The 22,467-nt window shown below is 37.1% G+C and overlaps 1 protein-coding gene across 1 annotated transcript in view; it reads right to left on the bottom strand.

The window, feature by feature from the left end:
- Nucleotides 1–3,540: 3,540 nt before the first annotated feature.
- The window catches only part of LOC140140062 (uncharacterized), a 52,193-nt gene continuing 33,266 nt past the window's right edge, over nucleotides 3,541–22,467 (bottom strand). The window contains exons 28-36 of the mRNA XM_072161877.1: nucleotides 21,918–21,956; nucleotides 21,380–21,430; nucleotides 21,134–21,172; nucleotides 15,553–15,696; nucleotides 15,325–15,411; nucleotides 13,703–13,807; nucleotides 10,357–10,560; nucleotides 7,164–7,312; nucleotides 3,541–6,102 (exon numbers count right to left, since the gene is read on the bottom strand). Of these exons, the coding sequence (XP_072017978.1) occupies nucleotides 5,926–6,102; nucleotides 7,164–7,312; nucleotides 10,357–10,560; nucleotides 13,703–13,807; nucleotides 15,325–15,411; nucleotides 15,553–15,696; nucleotides 21,134–21,172; nucleotides 21,380–21,430; nucleotides 21,918–21,956 (995 nt within the window). The 3' untranslated portion in view covers nucleotides 3,541–5,925. The remainder of the gene's footprint in view (nucleotides 6,103–7,163; nucleotides 7,313–10,356; nucleotides 10,561–13,702; nucleotides 13,808–15,324; nucleotides 15,412–15,552; nucleotides 15,697–21,133; nucleotides 21,173–21,379; nucleotides 21,431–21,917; nucleotides 21,957–22,467) is intronic.

Below are 22,467 nucleotides of genomic sequence, written 5' to 3'. Positions count from 1 at the left end.
TGTGCTATCAGCAGTAGATAGTTGGTGAAATAGTGGGCTATTAGCAGTAGATAGTTTATGAAGTAGTGTGCTATCAGCAGCAGATAGTTGTTGGTAAAGTAGTGTGCTATCAGCAGTAGATATAGTTGATGAATGAGTGTGATATCAGCAGTAGATAGTTGGTGAAGTAGTGTGCTATCAGCAGTAGATTGTTGGTGAAATAGTGTGGCATTAGCAGTAGATAGTTGACGAAGTAGTTTGCTATATCAGCAGTAGGCACATTCTCCGATAAAGCGTTCCATACTGCAGTTACTGTCCGTTTTCCTATACACAATACACAGTGCTCTTTCCCATTGACGCGTGACCTCTACAAATAGCCCTACGTTAAAAGTTTGGGGATATGACTAGTTAACGTCGCTGTGTGAAAAATAACCGGCCAATATTAGAAGTACTCTTCTAAAGTTCTAGAAAATATAGTTTTTAACATGTCCTAAATTTTTAGCTAATTTAGATGTTTGGAAATATTCGTACTTTGGTGTTTTAGTTAATGTTATAGGTAATAGTACATTGCCTAGTTAACGTCGCTGTGTGAAAAATAACCGGCCAATATTAAAAGTACTCTTCTAAAATTCTAGACAATATAGTTTTGTAACATGTCCTAAATTTTCAGCTAAGTTAGGTGTTTGGAGAGGGTCGTACTTTTGTGTTTTAGGAATGATATGTAAACGACAGATAACACCAAAAATATGAAGAAATTATTTACAAACCGTGTTAAGTCAACAATCATTATGTTGCTCATTTTCAAGAATGCTGGTTTACAAAAAGCACGCCATTGTCTCATTTCGTGAACAAAAGTACACATACCATTGTTTCCTTTCGTTTCCTTTATAATCGGTTACCCAACTGAAGCTATAATACCAGCATATCCCTGATAATACAAACTTTATTGCGATATCGCACATGAAAACAGTCACATGTGCACAGCCAGAGAAGATCCGATTTAATCAGTTGAGCTGTTTCAATGAGTGTTATCTTGGTTTAATAGCTTTTAATGGGGTTAAGTCCTGCAAAGGTCGAGATGAATTCTACTGTAGACATGACTGCATCATGCATGTTTGGTCTCGGGAATAGCAGTAGATAGTTGATGAAGTAGTGTACTATCAGCAGTAGATAGTTGATGAATTAGTGTGCTATTAGCAGTAGATAGTTTATGAAGTAGTGTGTTATCAGCAGTAGATAGTTGGTGAAGTAGTGTGCTATCAGCAGTAGATAGTGGATGAAGTAGTGTGCTATCAGCAGTAGATAGTGGATGAAGTAGTGTGTTATTAGCTGTAGATAGTTGATGAAGTAGTGTGTTATTAGCTGTAGATAGTTGATGAAGTAGTGTGTTATCAGCAGTAGATAGTTTATGAAGTAGTGTGCTATCAGCAGTAGATAGTGGATGAAGTAGTGTGTTATTAGCAGTAGATAGTTGATGAAGTAGTGTGTTATCAGCAGTAGATAGTGGATGATGTAGTGTGATATCAGCAGTAGATAGTGGATGAAGTAGTGTGCTATCAGCAGTAGATAGTTGATGAAGTAGTGTGCTATCAGCAGTAGATAGTTGATGAAGTAGTGTGCTATCAGCAGTAGATAGTTGATGAAGTAGTGTGCTATCAACAGTAGATAGTTGATGAAGTAGTGTGCTCTCAGCAGTAGATAGTTGATGAAGTAGTGTGTTATTAGCAGTAGATAGTTGATGAAGTAGTGTGCTATCAGCAGTAGATAGTTGATGAAATAGTGTGCTATCAGCAGTAGATAGTTGATGAAGTAGTGTGCTATCAGCAGTAGATAGTTGATGAAGTAGTGTGCTATCAGCAGTAGATAGTTGATGGAAGTAGTGTGCTATCAGCAGTAGATAGTTGATGAAGTAGTGTGCTATCAGCAGTAGATAGTTGATGAAGTATTGTGCTATCAGCAGTAGATAGTTGATGAAGTAGTGTGCTATCAGCAGTAGATAGGTGATGAAGTAGTGTGCTATCAGCAGTAGATAGTTGATGAAGTAGTGTGCTATCAGCAGTAGATAGTTGATGAAGTAGTGTGCTATCAGCAGTAGATGGTTAATGAAGTAGTGTGCTATCAGCAGTAGATAGTGGATGAAGTAGTGTGCTATCAGCAGTAGATAGTGGATGAAGTAGTGTGCTATGACAGCAGTAGATAGTTGATGAAGTAGTGTGCTATCAGCAGTAGATAGTTGATGAAGTAGTGTGCTATCAGCAGTAGATAGTGGATGAAGTAGTGTGCTATCAGCAGTAGATAGTGGATGAAGTAGTGTGCTACTAGCAGTAGATAGTTGGTGGACTATAATTTGATTACTGTTCAAATTGATGATGATAATAACTTGATTTTCAAAATTGCATCCTTTGATCTGATTGGATAAGACGCTAAACCTATCAGGTGGTGGATGACATGATCGAGCCGGCAACTTGTGAAACCGCCCGGCCGTATGGCATTTTCAATATACTTGGTTAGTTTGTGGGGTTCATTATCGAACCCCAACGGTTTTAGCTTGTATTTATATTACTTATTAACATAGGCCCATTTGTTTGTGATATTTCAAGCGTTTTAAAATTTCAAAATAATCCCATTCAATTACACTGTTGACGATGAAAATTTACTGAATTTAGAGAATGCAATGCGGCCACCACCTGAAACCTATATACTCCCCGTTCCAGAAAAAATACAGTACTAATTTTTTTGAGATTTAAGAATATTATCCTGTTTTGCCAAATGAAACAGATAAATCCTAATCATTTAGTAATCCTAATAAATTTATGAATTAAGGCCAAAAACATCAATGTTTAGGGTGTTTTTCATATGCTGCGACAATCAAGTAAAACGTCTAATTTTAAATTTATGCATTCTAATTTTGGCATGTTTCATTTTTTAAACCAAATCATTAATCAAAGTACACAACCGGTCGTTTGGATGGAGGTGTCATCTGTGTTCAGTGACGGCACCAGGGACACAATGAAGTGTGGGGGAGGGGCAATATCTAAAAAATTTGGTTTTTAAACCCAACAGTGGTTTTTGGTGGGTTTTTTTCATCTGACTGGGGGAATCCCAAGTTGGATGGAGAGAAACTCCTCCATCCCCCGGGTGACGAGTATCTAAAAGGTCCAGAAAACAAGTGAACCACGTTCACCATTATTTGTGGATATCAAGCTTGTTGTATCACGTAAATTGGGCTATTCCATTTAAAATCCACACTACCCCGGTGGAAGATTTTGGAAACATGTTCCACAGGGGGAGTATGAATTGTAAATGGAATTAGTACATTAGGCAGCTCCATTTGAATTTCATACACCCTATGAGAAAGATTCAACCTGAATCTTCCACAGAGGGATGGTGAGTTTCAAACGGAGCTGCCTAATGTGTTCATTCCATTTGAAATTCATACTCCCCCTGTGGAAGATATTTCAAAAATCTTCCACAGGGGGAGTGTTTTTAAATTGAATAGCCCATTTGATATCTTGTAATGCGCATCAACAAGAACAAAGAAAAACAACAAAACTCTTCAAGTTCTAATGCTTTTATTTCCTTTCAAATACTGAAAATGAATAGTACATTTTATTTCCAAATATACTTAGAGTTCATGATAAAGATGTTGTTCATTTTAAACGCAAAAAACGTCAACTGTCATAAAAACCTATAATTATTGAAGACCGAATTAAAAAGACTAGTTTGCGTATGACGTCCTGTTAACTATAGACCAAAAGTGCTGTACTGCGCAAGTCAGCAACCAATCAAGCCGCGCCTTTGCCCTGACGTCAGACGCAAACTAGTCTTTTTAATTCGGTCTTCAACAATATTATTGTTTTGAGCGTATGGACCCATGAACGACATGTTAGATTATAGGCTTTATAAAAATAATTGGTACCCATAAGTTTTGAGTCTGACTATCAAAATTCAACACATGATATCATGACAAGTCATAAACTATAGGTCTACATTTTGGACATTTCAAGAGTATCCAATGTTACATTAAAGAGTCGGGCATTTCAATAAACATCAACATTATGGGTATCAATCATTTTCATACAGCTTGTAGTATCGGGTCCACAAAAGTAAAATGAGTAAAATAGTGTTATTAATTTTGCACATTGATCTGTTTTCTCAAACGGTGTCGGAAACGTCCAGATCTGCCTTTGCAAACTTGATTTTTTTTGTGTGTGTGTTTTTTTTTCAGATATCATTTTGCTCCTTTTTATGCTGTAGTTGCTTATTGTTGTTATCTAACTGGGAAGACAGGGATTGTGTTTCACGTTCAATCCAGAGTATTGTTAAAGAGCTTATACACAAAAATGCGGAAAAACAATTAACAGTAATTAAGTAACAAAGTAATTATATACTGGTATTAACAAAGTAATTATATACTGGTATGTCAAATCAAACAAAATATGACTTTTAATAATAGTCCAATAATTTCTTTCTAATACTGTGATAAGCTATAGTGGCCTATAGACGAATCCAATTTAACGCATTCCTACACCTCAATGACAGTCATAGCTGGGTCCCCGTCGGCTCCATCTCCTAAAATGTGAAATGATACGGCCTTGGAGGGTATTTTAAACTGCATTCTATCACCCGTGTTACACGTAGTCAAAAGAATGATGACAGTTTACAACACAAAAGAATCGAATTTTAAGCGGCTTTAATCCACCAATTGGGCAGTCACAACACCAGTTTGGTGCTGCGGGGCCAGTAATGGCCGACCAAATCCTGACCATGACTTGGCTCGTTGGATTCGTCTATATCAACTTATCGTAATACGCCAGTCTCGGGCCAGTCTGCTAAATTACAGCGCCGTCGTCCTCATTATTATTGCCATTGACGATTTAATAAAGTTTGTTCGGCTTAGAATTGGGCAGACGCATGCACGCAGTTCAGCACAGCCATGACAGCCAAAGAGGTAGGCTATATCATTTCTATGGCACATCACACAGGCGTACGCTGATTGTGCTTTCGAGTTTGCGCAATTAATGTACATGTATATTTTACAGGTAAAAGTGTAGGAGGCGTTGCATACGATAAACACCATAATACGTTTATAAACGTTTTTGTGATAAAAATATAAACACCTTTATATCACCGATATAAACACGTGTTACTAATCCATCAATAAATCCCTATAACGTATTATAGTGTTAATCGTATACAACGCCTCAAAATAGCCTTCTTTTACGTGTAATATAAATATAAACGCGTTTTAGTGTTTATCAAGTGTTATCCGTTGTTTTTTACAGTGTACAATAGTTCTATGCTGCAACTATAATGCTATGAGGCCAATGTGTTGTCATAATACTACACCTACTTCTTTTTTTTTAACATAGTAGCACCCCCGGGGTAGCACCCCTTTCTGCTACAATGCGCTAATAGTAATAATGCAATTTTATTTAGCATAATTAATAAATTCAACTTATGTAAAAAAAATCGATTTGTTAATCAAATCAGCGACGACATGTATATATTTTAATATATTATACATGTCAGGTATAATATGCATTATAATTACGTTTTATAGTTTAGGCTTTATAAAATTAATTTTTTGGTTCTCGTCCAGAGGATTTTCATGAATTGATGAGGAGAGGGGTGGTTTTTTCCAATGTAAAATTTGCATTGTATTAAATTTGCTTGAGGAAACGATGGGGCCCTTTTAAATTTTTTTTCAAATGTGAGATTCTGAGGGATAAACCCCTAGAGTATCACAAAAAGACTTGGAAGTGATCATTGTTCTCTAATAAACTTATTTATATGTATGAAGACTTCATAAATCATTCCAAAGTCTAAAAAAATTGAAAAATCTTTTTAAAAAATCTGACAAATCCCAGAAATTTGAGGAGGGAGGGGACGAGAACCAAAACATTAATTTTATACGGTCTTATGAAAAACATAATCAGGTTATAGTTAATAACGAGGCCATGTTACTATTTCGTCATACATTCTGTTACCGGGACAAGATGTGGATGGCAACCCCTCTCTCATGTCTCGATGTCCACGTAGGGTGTAATCAGACCGGATCTTTCCTAACTGTACTCCACAGGCTATCATGTTTTGTGCCATATCAAGAGCGGCTTGGTTGGGCTGGAGAGAGATAGTGAGTGACACAGACAGAAAAAAAAAATACTTGAAGCTTGCTTGAAAGTGAGACTTTATATGCTAGTACCGTTTTACAAGCTTTTACAGATCACGCTGCATTGGAGACAAATTCATCGTATCTTCTGATCGAGGTCGACTACAATATATAAAGGACATGAAGGAAGTTGAAGAATGAAGGTGTCAGTTTTGTTAACCCCTGTATATCCTAAATAAAGACAAATATGTCAAAATTACAACAAGCAGCCAATACCTGTACTCTTTAGCTCTGATTTAAGACCTTATTTGTTGAAATTGGTTGAGAATTAGAGAAACGGTGATCTAAAACCTAATGAAGGAACGAATTCAAAAGTTGCACTTTTGTGTTCTAATCAATGAAAGCACGACGCTAGTTTAAATGTGCTAATCAATGGAAACACGGCGCTAGTTCTCTTGTTCGAACGCGTACAAATCAATAGGGCATGCAATGGAGCAAACTGCAACTTTTAAATTGACATCTTCCATTGGTTTTGGGATCATAGTCGTGTCTTAATTTCTTGAAAAATTTCAACGAATGAGGTCTTAAATTCGAGCTATATGATGCAGCTATTGGCTGCTTGTTCCAATTATGACATATCTGCCTGTTTAGGATATACAGGGGATGAACATAACTGGTACCTTAATTCTTTGGCTTATGTATTATGGTCAGCCTGCTACGCTAATTGCCTAAGTTTTTTTTTGGTAATTTTGAGAACAAAGTAGGCCTACAAAATATAATTCAAACATGCATTTAATCACCAATCTTTGCACAAGAACACATGCTGATTAGTCAAATTAAAGACAATAATTAGAAATAATTAGGGTGATTACGTAACTGATGCATGCCTCAACCATATTTTGTAGGCCTAATTTGTTCTCAAAATTACAAAAAATGACTTAGGCAATTATCGTAGTAGGCTGACTAACGATATGTCAAAAAGAAATTACTGCTAAGAACGGATGCAAAACTTATTATACAGTAAATTTTAGTGCAGAACTATAGGATATAGAAATATTGTACAGAAACGTACCAACTCGCTCGTGAAATTACCGATAAAAGAGAACCCCAGGCCAACGTGATTATAGTTTTTGGTATGAGCCCCTTGTCGATCCCAGCCTTGTCCTTCGTAGACATTGCCGTCTTCACCAATAAGAAAACTATAACCGATATCACTCCAACCTATAGAGTATGAGGATGAAAAGAAGCCAATGAAAATGACGCACCAATTTATTTCCTTCAGAGCATTTAATATCATGAGGCATAACATGCAGGATATTAAAGCAATAATGTGTGATTTGCATAAAGATTAGATTCCTATTGGAATGCTAGTTTTCACTGATCACATTTTCCTCTTTTAATTTCGAGCCAAGCAAACGAAGAAAATTGCGATTTCATCATCAGCGCCTACAATGCGTCTATTAGCTCGCCGATCGTATTACATACTGCACGGAGCATCGCGCTCGACGTGTGTACACATACGCTGACATCCACGGAGCATGTTAGCAAGCATGTGAACCCTGAATAAAACCGGGTATCCCCGGTTTTAATATAAAAACGTAAATTTTACTGTTATTCAAGCGCTTCAGGCTTAGTCTTTTACGTGGTATTTTAGTACACCACTGGGTATTATAATTATGGAAAAAGAAAAAGTAGAAATCCGAGTAAAGTTGAGGGCGTCGCTGTGAAGCAAATCACACATTATAGTTTTAATCAAAGAGCTTTTAATAGAAATAGAGTCACAATAGATTATATAATGCTTTGTTCGTTTGATGCCGATTAGAAGTTGCGACAGGCTATTCTTAAAGTGGTACCATTGTTTCGAACAAAGGGGTTCCGCCATTAAATTGGTCACTGATCCGGCATCATATTAACGCTCTACACAACAGCCGAGTATCAATAAGTGACCACAATACAGTCATGTGTAAGGGCAGTCATGTGTAAAGTGGTACCATTGTTCCTACCAAAGTATTCTAGGCTAGAATACTTTGTTCCCAAATGTGTGCTTGTGTGGGTCTGAAATCTATAAGGAGGCTTTAGCTGTCGATGCAATAATCTTTACCACCCACCTGACTTTAGGCGCTTCATTTAAATAAATTGAATGCTCTTGCTGATCGATTACATATTAGAATGTATGAAGGCTGCCATTTCCACATATCTACACTATAATGGTAATCGCTATACGTATACATGTAAGTATAAGCAAAGTATTCTAGGTCTGTAAAGGATGTTTTATAGAAATTTCGATTTAATTTTATTTTACGAAGGAGATTGGTATAGAAATAGTGGCGTACCCAAAGAGGGGAGGAGGGTTGGGAAGGGGCAGATTCCCCTCTTGGGAGGAGGGAGGAAGGGGGGGGAGGGGATATGGATAATGACAGAGGGATGGAGGAAGGAGAAATGAAAAGATATAATAAAGACAAGTAGATAAATAGAAATATAAGGAAAGTGATGGGAACTGGCTTTATTGGGATGTCTATCGACTATCGACGAGTGATGATAATTATTTGAATTCACAATGGGTGGGGCTATCATAATTGACGCAACAGTCACGTAACATAGCTTGATAATTATTTGGAAGGGAGTTTACTATCAAAGCGGAACAGTCTCGGATTAGGAGAGCTATTATAAAAATAAATAAGTTGGTATGTATATTGATTGAGTTTTTGTCGACACACAGTGCTCCAGGAGCACTATAACTTTATTGCTGGGTAGTTAGGGCTTAGTGGTGTGTTGGTATTAATATTTGGAGTGAAGGAGAAGGTGGTTTTAGCTCTAATTATTTACCCAGTGATGGAACCGAGACTGTGGGACAGTCTACCCTATTCCTCCCTCATCCAATCCCAAGACTTTTCACAGGGGAAGCTGCTGCCCCCACCCCGTTTGGTAAGCAACTGTTTCTATGCCAATCTGCTTCTTAAAATAGAACTAGATGGGAATTTGAGAAAAAAAACATTTATAGGCACGTGGACCTGGCAGCCTTAATACATTCTGATGTGTAATCGATCAGTAAGAGTATTCAATTTATTTAAATGAAGCGACCTAAAGTCAGGTGGGTGATAACGAACTGTACATTCGACGGCTAAAGTGTGCCTTTTGTGCTTTCGGCTATATACTCAATCACACCCGTGGGTTGTATGACAACAAAAGGTACCTTTGGCTCGTGTAAGCGCTTTCATGCGCCTTTCCTTTGATCACTTATTGACAGTAGCCTGCCTATTAAAGCGTTAATACGCTGTCAGGTCAGTTACCGATTTATTGGCGGAACCCTTTTGTCCCGAACAAAAGGTACCTTTCGATGAATAGCTTGTCGGAAAATCAAATCGGCACAAAGGAACAATGCGTTACGTAATCTATTGCTTCTCCATCGTTAATAGCTCCATGTGGTATATCACCTCTTTCTTCTCATATTGTGACCTACAATCAACGAAAAAAGTCTTGGAACGCTTGCGTGTAAATAACGGAAAACTGTCACCCCCTCTCCCCCGTGCAATGTTGAGAAATACCAAAGTCTTCAGCGGTTTCCCAATGTGTTCCAACATTGATTGATGGGGAGAGGGGAAGGGTATAACATTGTTGTAGATGTCATGCTTGTTCCCAGGCAAAATATACGTCATTTCCATGATCATATGAAATTCTGCACGGAATTTCGACAGAGTGTACCAAGCGTTCCAAGGACTTTTTTCGTAGATTGTAGGTCCCGATATTTAACCCTGTGCAGTCTCATCCCCCTGACGTTGGCTAATGTAAACATCTCAAAAAAAGTAACTAACCCCCTTAAATAATAGCCATTATTCATAAAGACACCAGTCAATTTAATGTAGTGAGGTCCAGATTTGAAAGTTGCACTTACATACAATACAAAATCACTCAGATATCAGATATCCTTTCATTATACTGAATACAAAATCAATACAATTTACTGCAACTTTCAAATCTTGGGTTACATTGATTTAAATGTAGGCTGTGACGTCAATATTTAGTGAATTGCTACAAATGAGGTGTCAAAATGTGCAGAAATAAATTCTGCTTCCAACGTAATTTACAGAATTGTAATACAATCGCCCGTTTATGAATAATGGTCATTATTTAAGGGGGGTTAGTTACTTTTTTGAGATGTTTATTTTACTGGTAAATATGAAAAGTGACCGTAGTACCACTTACGGTTATGTTGCTGTTATCACCTTAGGATCGATTGATTCACTAATCTGCTGTACTATACCTACCATTTGTATCCATGTGGTAGTTCTGAAAGCCCCGCACTCTTCGACTGCATTCTGATTTGGTGGAACACTTTGGTGAAGCCGTATGGTGTATAAAACTGTAAGATACTGGCCTCGTTAAGTTCGTAACGACCGTTGGAGATCTCGCTCCCCAATCGTTACGACTGATTATGTTAACTTGTTGGCATGGGTCATCAGCTTGATCGCCTGTGTGAACAAAATGAATAGCAGTTATACACAAATATAGGCCTATCCTTAGTTCACAAACTTTTGGTGCAAAAGTATTCCCTTGTTATAATATTAGTGATGATGCACAGCTAATTTTATTCAGTGTGATGGAAGTTTAAACTTTTGGGGTTCATTCATATATTTTCATGACTAAAGCTGAATTTATACCCGAACGCTGAGCGATTGTGATGCTTCGCTTTTGGAAAGCGATATGAGCAATCGCCGAATTTGGCGATGCATCGCTCGTCGCTTTTTCATTTATACTAATCATGGCGATCGCGATTGCAGACCACAAAGGCCACAAAACATTTGAAAGGCCAAAAAAACATTTTTAGAACATCCATTGCTGTCAACAATTATTGGTTTGAATTAATTCATCTCCGCAAGTTAAGGGGTGGGGTATGAACGTTTGGACAGTATTTATTTTGGGACATTAGAGCACATCAGGCATATCGAATTGCATTCTGAATACGAAGAATGACATTCTGATATCAAATAATTTTGATTTTTTGAAATTTTCAATTTAATACACATTTTATGGCAAATCATTAAAAATTGATATTTTTGATATTTAACAGTACTTGAAGTAAACTTTATAAATCTGATGATTTATACTTAAAGTGTATGTAGGTGGGATGAAAAGCTGACGATCAATTGAAAATTTTGACCTTTCGTATTGGAGATATGGATTTTTTTCCCAAAACACCAAAAAAAAAATTAGGTCTTTTTGGGAAAAAAATCCATATCTTCAATATGAAAGGTCAACATTTTCAATTGACCGTCGGCTTTTTCCTCCCTGCTACATACACTTTAAGAATATATCATTAGATTTATATAATTTACTTCGAGGACTGTTATATATCAAAATTTGAAAAATATCAAATTTTTATAATTTGTCATAAAATTTGTATTATATTGTGATTGTCAAAAATGAAAATTATTTGATATCAGAAAGACATGCTTCGTATTCAGAATGCAATTCGATAGGTCTGAGGTGCTCTCATGTCCCACAAAAAATACTGTCGAAACGCAATAAACGCTCATTTTAGATCCCTTAATGATAGGAAATAATTGGTTAATTGAAGATTTGAGATTTCTTCAACTCGCAAAACTTCCAACTTTTTCCTCAGCGATATGTATCATTTGACGCTCTGGAAACGGAAGTAAACAATGAGCATGCGTGAGAAACGCTTTTCTGCAAAAGCGATCGAGTACAAAGTTGAATTTATACTCCATCGCTGAGCGATAAGCGATTATTTTCTAGCCAATGAGGTCAACTACCAATCGCTCGTCGCTTAGCGATTAAGTTTAAATTCAGCTTGATTCAGCTTTAACGATTGTTTATGCCAGAGAGACTACTACTGATGTCATTTTCAATCGCTTATTCCTGGTATCGCGATATGTTGGAATTGCAATTCTCGCTATTCGCAATAAGGGCGCACCATTTCAAATCATGGGAAAAATCGTGATGTATCATGGGAAAAGTCGACATTATTGAGTATCGATTCGCGTGTAACACCTTTATTTTGACAAACTAAAAAATATTGTCACATGTTCCTATGTAATAGCATGGTAATTTATTTTGAATTATTGTCACGCGTTCGTGACTATGCGCGGACTTGGATGTCGACCTTTTCCCATGATACATCACGATTTTTCCCATGATACATCGCAAACCGCTGGCGGCGCCCTTATTGCGAATAGCGAGAATTGCAATTCCAACATATCCGCGATACCAGGGAATAAGTCAGATTGGAAAATGACATCAGTAGTAGTCTCTCTGGCATAAACAATCGTTAAAGCTGAATCAAGCTGAATTTAAACTTAATCGCTAAAAAGGGATTTCTGTTGGGCAGAGGTGGGCCTCGAACCCATGGCGCTGTTACACAGAGAATACTCAAGCCCAGCGCGCTAATCCACTGGACCACATGACTTATTGGTAGCCAAATTAAATTTTAGACATATAGGCTACAGGCAACTCCAACATCGATCGGGTATAGAATAGAAATACCACTATTATCTTGTAATATTGTTGAATTTTCAGACAATACGAGGGGTATATGATACACAATACATAATCGATTTTGATTTCGGGCACGTCCTCTGTGCCGAGTGTGCTCATCGCGTTGGTTTGCAAGGAAGGTAGTCAGCCTATCATTTTTCTTCTAAGACGGTCTGGATTTTTGCAATTTATAGTAAAAGTCCACATAGGTCCCCCAAAGTTTCTTTCAGATATTAAAAGATAAAATTCCCATAAAGACGAAACAGTAATCTTTTGTGTGGACATAGATTTTTCATAATCTTTTCGGCATTTATTTTTATTAAATTCAGGAAATATTTTGGCGTATATAAAATTGAAATAAAATTCTCTGCCTTCTAAACGACACCAACTGTACCACAATTGGGTATCACGAATCGTTATATATGCTGTGCAGTTAATATTCATTTATTCCTTTATACATAGGATGCTTCAGTTTTTACACAAAAAATATTTCATCGAAAACCCGCCCACTCGGCTATTTCAAAAAGATGATCAGACTTCCTCAGAATGTGCAATAATTAGCATTTAAATCAAGTTGTTTTTACGCATTTTAAAAACACTTGGCCCAATGACGAATGACGCCGTGGTTCTAAACATGATATGCTGAACAGTATCCCATGTATTTGTGCATGTTCTGCTACTCAAATTAGTGTGATTCCAGTCATTCCACATAGTGAGTGAAATCAAACTAAAGCGTGCTGCGAAGGCGGAGGAGACTAAAAGCTGTTCACGAACACGCGCCATTCTACCCGGCATTGCCCTTATGAACTTTCAACCTCCTGGTTCGAGTCTTAGTTCCACTGCCACATGTCCTACTGCAAGTACTTTTTATTTAGTTTATCACAATTTGGACTTTTTTGTGGCCAACTGAATGCAAATTATGTTTTGAGTTTGTAAATACATGATCATTGATGGGCTTGGGCATTATGCTTTTACTTACGACAGTTTTGCGTGTGCAGGATGATGAATCGCTAACCAATCCACTGCATGACCCCAGTGACATTGTGGGCAATGCAAATTATTCTTTGAGTGTGTAAATAAATGACCATTGATGGGCTTGGGCATTATGCTTCTACTTACGACAGTTTTGTGTGTTGCAGGATGATGAATCGTTAGCCAATCCACTGCATGGACCACTTGGGCAAGTGTTGGGAGCACTCCATGGGGACCCCAGTGACAAGGAAGCTGAATATAAATATAATAATTATTTTAAAATTACTATGTATTAACAGTGTACTTAGGTTATATTTATAAATGCGCTTTTATAAATGCGCACGTGACATCTACAAGTCGCCATACCCTATTCAACGATGTGAGGTACCCGGACGTACACAAACTCCAGATGCAAAAGTATAGGCGAAAATGACAGGTCGCAAGGAAAATTGTTTTTGCAAAATAGTAGCATTTATTGCAAAGGGTAAAATAATTTGACCCGAAAGATAAACTCTTTATTTGCGTTTTCCGTTACGGAAAAAACGTAACGACGGAAAACTAGATAAAGCTGATTTACAAATTTATATTTCATTGTTTCTGTGCATAATGGGCGTGCCAATTAGCCATATCGATGACGTAATGGGATTTGCACGTGAGGACAGGGAACTTAGGGGACTGTCATTTTCTTTTGAAGGTATGGGTCATGAATTTATTTATTTGGGGGTCAAGAAAAATATTTTCCCTCCCCACTCTAATTTTAACGACAGTAAATTAACGAAATCGGACTAATAGGTTATAGCTGTCCCCGCCCGACCCCCTCAACCCTAACAATTAAGTAACAAAATGGACAAAACCAAATTCAGAATGTGTTTTTAAGCACCTTTTTGTGTCGCCGCATGCTAAATCGGTAATCTGTACACCCTTTGACGTTCAACTTAGAGTATAAATATGTGGATGACTGTACAGTGTATACACATGCTGAGGAAGACGTATACTATACATCACGCTCACGCGTTATATGACAATTTGACGTACATTTCACGTATTGATGCATGGTTTATTCAGCCAATGTGGCAAGTTCGATCGTCATACACATTATTGTCGTGGTATTATATTATTGTAATTGCATACGTCAGTTTGGTTCAAACGGCTTATAAAGTTTAATTTTAGACGGAAGGGGGGACTGTGCAAAAAAAAAATGAGTATAAAAGGGAGGGGATTTTGCCCAGCCGATAGGGGGACAAATAATATTTATAAAATAATAAGTAAGTGGGGGCTGTGCAATAATCATGAGCCCGGGGGTAAATCAATTCGGCATCAAAGGAACAATGTATTACGTAATCTATTGCTTCTCCTTCGTATCAAATATCCTTGCAAATTAATATCGAACCTCCAGCCAATGTTCCTTGCCAGTGCTAGCCACGAAACAAGTTCATAACTGTAGCCACTCACTTAATGGTCGCCATTTCAGTGATTGACAGTGAGTTTCAATGATGTAATGCAAATGTGGCACTGGCCATCTGGTCACATACGTATATATAAAAGCGCATTTATAAATATACCCGAAGTACACTGATTAATGCTACTTTCTCCGACATACTTTTTATTTATTTTATCACGATTTTTACACATAGTTGCTTTGTTCCCGTTTTCCTTGCTCTGGCGCCTTAGCTATCTTGTGACTAATAGAAATTCACCAAGGCTGTGTATAAAACGTGAGCATTAGTAGGTTAGATCAGCGTTAGATTTATTTTAAAAAAATCACTCACGACAAAAACAGGTCCTGGTTCGAATCTTAGTTCCACTGCCACATGTCTTACTGCAAGTACCCCACGGACCCCATGACTGCCATGAAGCTGAAATAAAGATTTAGTGGTGATATTTGTTAAATTTATCACAATTTGTACCTTTTCCTCAGGCTAATGCAAATATCCTTTGAGTAAGTAAATACACGACCATTAGTGGACTATATTTGTGAACATTTTAATTACACTTACAACAGATTAGTGTATTGCAGGATGACGAGTCAGTAGCTGAACCGCTGCATGAGCCATGTCCAGAACAAGTCCTGGTTCGATTCTTAGTTCCACTACCACATGTTCGACTGCAAGAACCCCACGAACCCCATGACCCCCAAGAAGCTAAAACATAAGCAAAATATCGGTCCAATTATCGACAAATACAACTTTCCCCGAGGTACTTTTTATTTATTTCAGTTTATTTTTAACGATTTCTGCACTTCTTAATCAGCTTTAATCCGTCTCTATGGTGAGTTACTTTGCTTCTATAAATGACATTTCAGATATACAATTCTCGACCCCTTGCCTACTTAGGGACGCACCATTAGATATCAAGGGGGGGGCTTGGTAGTTGGGGTCGTGACAAAAATTTTTTTTAGCACCTCGGTGAAGCAAATTTTTTTTTTTAGCCCCTGGATGAAGCAAATTTTTTTTTTTCAACACCTCGGAGAGACAAATTTTTTTTTTTTGCATCGTAAAGTCCTATAATTTTCAACAATTTGTTTGTCGAGTTGTCAAATTTTGTCCATATTTTTAATCATTTTAACGTTTTGTAACACCTAAATTTCGAGTGCCACAAAGAACATCATTATTTTTATGTGTAAAAATTTTCTTGAAGTATAATGAACCTCTTTTGGCGCGAACAATTTTGGCATATTGAAGCTAAACTGGGGAAATACGGTACATTAATGTAGAATAAATGCGCGCAAAGCGCGCAAAAATTGGGTTTTTTTTAGGTTAATTTCATCAGAAACCCACACAGGCGTCAACATTGGGGATGATTGTATGGACCACCCCCTAGCAAATTTTTTTGGGATTTATCCCCCTTGGATCTACGCCTATGCTCTCAATCAGTCATGTGGCCCTGGCATGTGGCACAGATTTCTATAATAATTTTGACATTGGGGTGGAATTTGGTGAAAATCTGTGAAGTAGAGTGAATCAAGTGTTTTCACTCACAGACCCAGCTTACATAATATCTGTTCACAAACAAATGCGCACAAAATACGTACCATTTTGAAGCTAAAATAAATAGTGGTAATGAAAAAGGGAGCAAATTTGCGCAAAGCGCGAAAATTTTTTACAATATAAGCTATATTAGGTTCATTTTTCTTCACTAACTGTGACAAATTTTTTTTCACCCTTGACATCAAATCTTTTTTTTTCTGCTCCGAGGTGGAGCAAATTTTTTTTTTTAGTCTGAGGTGGAGCAAATTTTTTTTTTTGCTCAGATGGCGCGTCAAAATTTTTTTTTTTTTCAAAAACTACCCAGCCCCCCCTTGGTATCTAATGGTGCGTCCCTTAGAAGATGCATTGAAAAATATGCATCTTGCACTATATCTTTCATCGGAAGGGATCGAGCCATGCGACTCTTTGTTGCTTAAAGTGGTTTAAACGACATAACACCTCGGTAACCTCGTGTAGCGCTTTACGATTCTTCGACGGCGCCTTGATAATCCTATTGGGTAGATTCGTTTTACGTAAACTTGGTAAACTGGTTATTATTTTTGCATACAAAATGTTGAATTGCAGAATAAGAGAGAAGTCATGTTGTATTATTAAATAGCTGAAAAGGCCACACCGTGCCACCGTATTTTGTTTGTTTGTTTTGTTTTTTCACGGCAGTGAAATGATGCCACTTTCCCCCACATCTCATATGCACAGTTTATCCCTTACATATCCTGTGTCATGAATAGGTATTGTAGCCCACCAGCCCTGTGGTTAATAGTCCAGGAAATAATTCCTAATATCTCATACCCTAGTTTGTATGCCTTTATCTAATCTTGCCACACATGACAACTTACTAATTAGCCCTAACCCGGAAAAGAGTCTGTCCAGGAGTAGGAATTTTAGCCTTTTTTCTGCCTCCGCAGGAGGTAGTATGCTTTGAAATTTACACCTAAAATGCCGCACATTGCGCGGCATGTAGGCCGATTGTACAAATTTATATTCTGACAAGTACTCTAATTTCCGCCCAATATCGAGAGCCCAATATATATCCCCACCTCTTTGCGCCATACATAAATTCGCCTATCGCCATTTCCGAATGTTCAAAAAGGTAATCACGCTTCCTCAGCATGTGCAATAAATAAGCATTAAAATTAATCTTATTCTATAGGGATTCTAGAAACGCCTAGCACGTGGCGCCAATGGCGTGGGTCTATCAAGTTAATGAATTATGCATTAGAATATTTTCAAACTCATATGTTGTATAATTGAAGACCGAATTAAAAAGACTAGCTTGCGTATGCCGTCCTGTAAACCAGACCAAAAATGCCATACTGCGCAGGTCAGCAACCAATCACGGCGCGCCTTTGTCATGACGTCAGACGCAAGCTAGTCTTTTTTAATTCGGTCTTTAATTATAGGTTGTAGCCTCAGCGCTCATCAGCAGCCACACCACCTCAATGCCTTCGGTGTGATCAGCAGCTTTATCGTTGAAGACAAGTTGGAAAACCGTTATGCTGTGGCAATGGGAATACACCTCAAACAAGGTTTAATTTCATGATTACATGAAACCTGATTATTAATGCAAAAACTTTGGCTGGAGAAGTTGAAGCTGACGTTCATGGCGACACTTTGGATGTGATAATTTGACATCATGGATTGTTTTGTGCAAAATTGGAGGTATTTTTGTGCCACGGCGAGTCAGCAGACCGACTGGCATGCATGCTAGGCTCGACTAGGCCACAATCATGATCCGATGCATTTGAACTCCAATGTATGGTATGATACGCCTAGCCGCGCCTATGGCCGGCTTCATTGCTGCCCGGGCATTGCTGTTCAAATACATAAAGTATACTAAAGTATTGCAATTTTATTGCGTTGATATAATTCGGAATAATTCGTTTTAAAGTATTCGCTTCCCCAATTCCCATGCGTGGTTGTGTTTTATGTTCTACTGAGTACTGTTGCAATATTTTTGCATGCATACCCATGACCGTTTCAAGACTTTGACTGAGAAATTTGCTTTTTGTTTGTTAAGATAAAAATAAAAATAAAATGCAAGAATCATCTTTCCACACACAATACTTCTTACAAACAAGGTGTTGATATTGGCCCTTTCGATGCAAGACAAAGCACAAATGAAGGAAACAAAACAAAACAATAATGTTTTTGATTTTTTATTCAATTACACATACAAAAGAGTAATGACCTATAAAAGACCCCCCTAAATATAATAATATTAATATTATTTTAGTCCTAAATACAAAATATAATAAACAAGCATTAAAAAAATCTGAAACGTTACAATCGTAATTTTCAGTCAAAAAATCCACGAGAAATGATTCTTGATACAACTTGGGCATATATGCATTTAAAAAACAGAAACGGCTGCCTGCATCTGGAACTCTTCATATCTGAAAGTTTGAAGGTCTTATTTCATACATCAGAATTATCTGCAAGATTGCAAGATGGCTTTAGGTGACCGTGGCCCTATTGGCTAATGCACAAATTTAGATTTTCTTTCTATTTAAATAATATGTTAAAGCTTATGCCCTGTAGATTACATTCGGTTCTTGAGATATGGCCTGTCAAAATGGTGCGAACCCAAAACAAAAAAATTGGCAACAACTTTCTTTTTATTTTCTATATTTTTGACAAGTCCAGTTGCCAGATGATTTTCTAATTACATGTATGAATTATGCAAAGTAAAGATTTCAGATACAATTAAAAGAGCTATAGTAGGCCTACTGAGGCATGGTACATGGGTAGAACACACACTGTAGACCTACTACAAAATTACGGTTGCGTTTTGGCAAATTTCAATTTGCATAATTAATTTGGGCCACTTATTAGAAAAGTTGATTAGGGCCCTAATTAATTATGCAAATGGAAATTTGCATGGAAAAAGGCATTCATGGGTTTTATATCTTATTTTGTAGCCGATCTGAACATCTACTTTGTACAATTCTTGCATATATAATTAGAAAATAAGGCCTACCTGACATCATTGCATATCAAAAATAAAAGAAATTTGTTGCCAACTTCTTGGTTTCGCGCCATTTTGACAGGCCATATATTTTGGTAACCGAATATCCGATTAAAATAAAATTTTCAGTCTTGTAATCAGGAGAGAATGGACTCACATATTTCAATCAGACAAAAATCTATATCCAATAGCGTTACCTTAAAGCTAGCATTATAAGTGTCTCCTTAACTAATAACAAAAGGTGCCCACTGGTATCTTGGAGGCATTGTCTTTTTTAAAGACATTTCTTGTTTAGAAACATGTTTGCAATTGGCTTATAGCCATCACATGCTGACAATACACATAACTGATTGGTTAATAAAAACTAGCAGGGTCATGACCAGGCCTGATTACAAAGTAAACATATCATTCTGTATAGAAAACTGTGCGGCAAGCCCGGCAGCAAGCGATTTACTTCAGAAAATTACTACATTGCACAAAACTAAAGTCCATTATCTATAGGCCTAGTTAATTGAATGTTTAATAGCTAATGTTTATTGACTCTTGTAATAACCCATGTGTAGGCCTATAAACCTGTATAATATTGGTGTTCATATAATCCCTGACCCTGACAAAAGCTAGCAAGAGCAAGCTGTGTAATTATTTTGTTTACTTGTGATAAGATACAATATTCTTCGTAGTTATAGGCCAAATTTGTTTCCTAATAGGTGACTTAATAAAAATTCCTTTAAAAAGGAATGGGCGCCCAATGTGAGCTTGGTGGTGATGTGGTAAATTTCATGGTGTTTAGATTTGGTATTATTATCTCTTGCAAACCCGGTGACACCTCATTATAGAAATCAGACCTGTCGATAGGTTGTAAGAGGGGATAGCCTTTTCCAGGCACGAATTGGGCCATACATAAAGAAAGTTTTGCTACTTTGCAACGCAATAAAAACCTAAATGCAAAATACCAAATTTTTCCGCGCTACGCGCGCACATCGTCCCAATAAACCCTTTTTTGAAAGCTCGAAGACATACAGTCTCTATGTATTGTATGAGGCAACTGTAATTTTTTTGTCTGTGCCCCCGAAATTTTATCCCCCGACCAAAAAAGCTAGCTACGCCCCTGATTGGAAAGTTGGTACATTATTGTTGTTATATAGTCTATATATTGTTGTTATAGAGACCACTATGGTCTCGTCTGATATGGACTGGATTTCAGTATACTTCATTTGGTCAATTAATATTGACAAAAGTTCTGAAAAGGTATACCGTATATTGAATATCACATTTCTTTCTGCACAAGTCAGGAAAAAGGGAGCAAATTTAATTAAAAAAAATATTAATAAAGGGGTAATCTTCATACTTTCAGTTCAATTGCAATGCGCAATGGAAACTCAACCAAGATCCTAAACCTCCCAAAATTTTAATAGATGCTTTACTATATTTACTATGATTATGATAATTACATGTATTAGTGTAAAATCAGATGCTCAAGTGAAACAACGAAAACGTACAAAATGGCTGCCGTGATATTTGAGATATTTTTGCCCATTTTTGTCAAATTTCTCCCATCCCTCCTTGAAACTCGCCTCCCTATTCCCTCTAGAAAAATCCCGGCTATTTCACTGCATTGCCGCTTACCTGTGCTTATTGGCAGGGTAGTACGTCCATTCGTTTCCTCTGCGTTAACAAATGAAAAAAGAAAACGTAGTAAAGACAATGTTGGGAAACAATGAAATTTCACAATAGGCATGTACCAATATTAAGCTCATATGAAAGGAGGTCATAATGCATGAAAGAATTAGTTTGGTGGAATTACGTGTTATTGGTAAGTTGGTACATTATTATTGTTATATAGTCCTAAAGGTAGCCTGCAATGCCTCTTACCTGTGCTTGTTAGTAGAGTAATACGTCCATTCGTTTCCTCTGACAAAAGTTCTGAAAAGGTACACAAATTTCACATTTCTATTTGCACCGGTCACGGAAAAGGGAGGAAATTTGTTCTTCACATTATTTTGTTTTCCAAATATATTAATAAATGGGTCATTTTCATACTTTCGGTCCAATTGCAATGCGCAATGGAAACTCAACCAAGATCCTAAACCTCCCAAAATTTTACTAGATGCTTTACTATATTTACTATTATTATGATAATTACATGTATTAGTGTAAAATCAGATGCTCAAGTGAAACAACGAAAACGTACAAAATGGCTGCCGTGAGATTTGAGATATTTTGGCCCATTTTTGTCAAATGTCTCCCATCTCCCGTCATATAGCTCGTCATAACCACTATGGTCTCGTCTGATATGGACTGGATTTCGCTATTCATCATTTGGTCAATTAATATTGATTAAACATAGTCTTTGAACGATCGTTTACACATTTTTATTTTAACTTTACGGCCAAACTTAAATGACTCTTACCTGTACTTGTTGGCAGGGTAGTACGTTCATTCGTTTCCTCTGCGTTAACAAAGGAAAAAAACAAAACGTAGTAAAGACAATGTAGGGAAACAATGAAATTTAACAATAGGCATGTACCAATATTAAGCTCACATATCAAGATATTTTTGCCTATTTTTGTCAAATTTCTCCCATCCCTCCTTGCAACTCGCCTCCCCGTTCCCTCCAGAAAAATCCCGGCTATTTCACTGCAATGCCTCTTACCTGTGCTTATTGGCAGAGCAGTAAAGACAATGTAGGGAAACAATGAAATTTCACAATAGGCATGTACCAATATTAAGCTCATATGAAAGGAGGTCATAATGCATGAAAGAATTAGTTTGGTGGAATTAGGTGTTATTGGGAAGTTGGTACATTATTATTGTTATATAGTCCTAAAGGTAGCACAATTTTGCATTCTTCAGGCTTCATATAGCTCGTCATAACCACTACTGTCTGTTCAATTAGCTTAGATTCTTGTATTTTTAAGATATTTGAAAAAATAAAACATTGTGGTCAAAGTCATCAAAGA

The sequence above is a fragment of the Amphiura filiformis genome, chromosome 2, assembly GCF_039555335.1.
Source record: "Amphiura filiformis chromosome 2, Afil_fr2py, whole genome shotgun sequence".
In the NCBI taxonomy this organism is placed as follows: domain Eukaryota; kingdom Metazoa; phylum Echinodermata; class Ophiuroidea; order Amphilepidida; family Amphiuridae; genus Amphiura; species Amphiura filiformis.
This window is presented reverse-complemented; position numbering and strand designations above follow the sequence as displayed.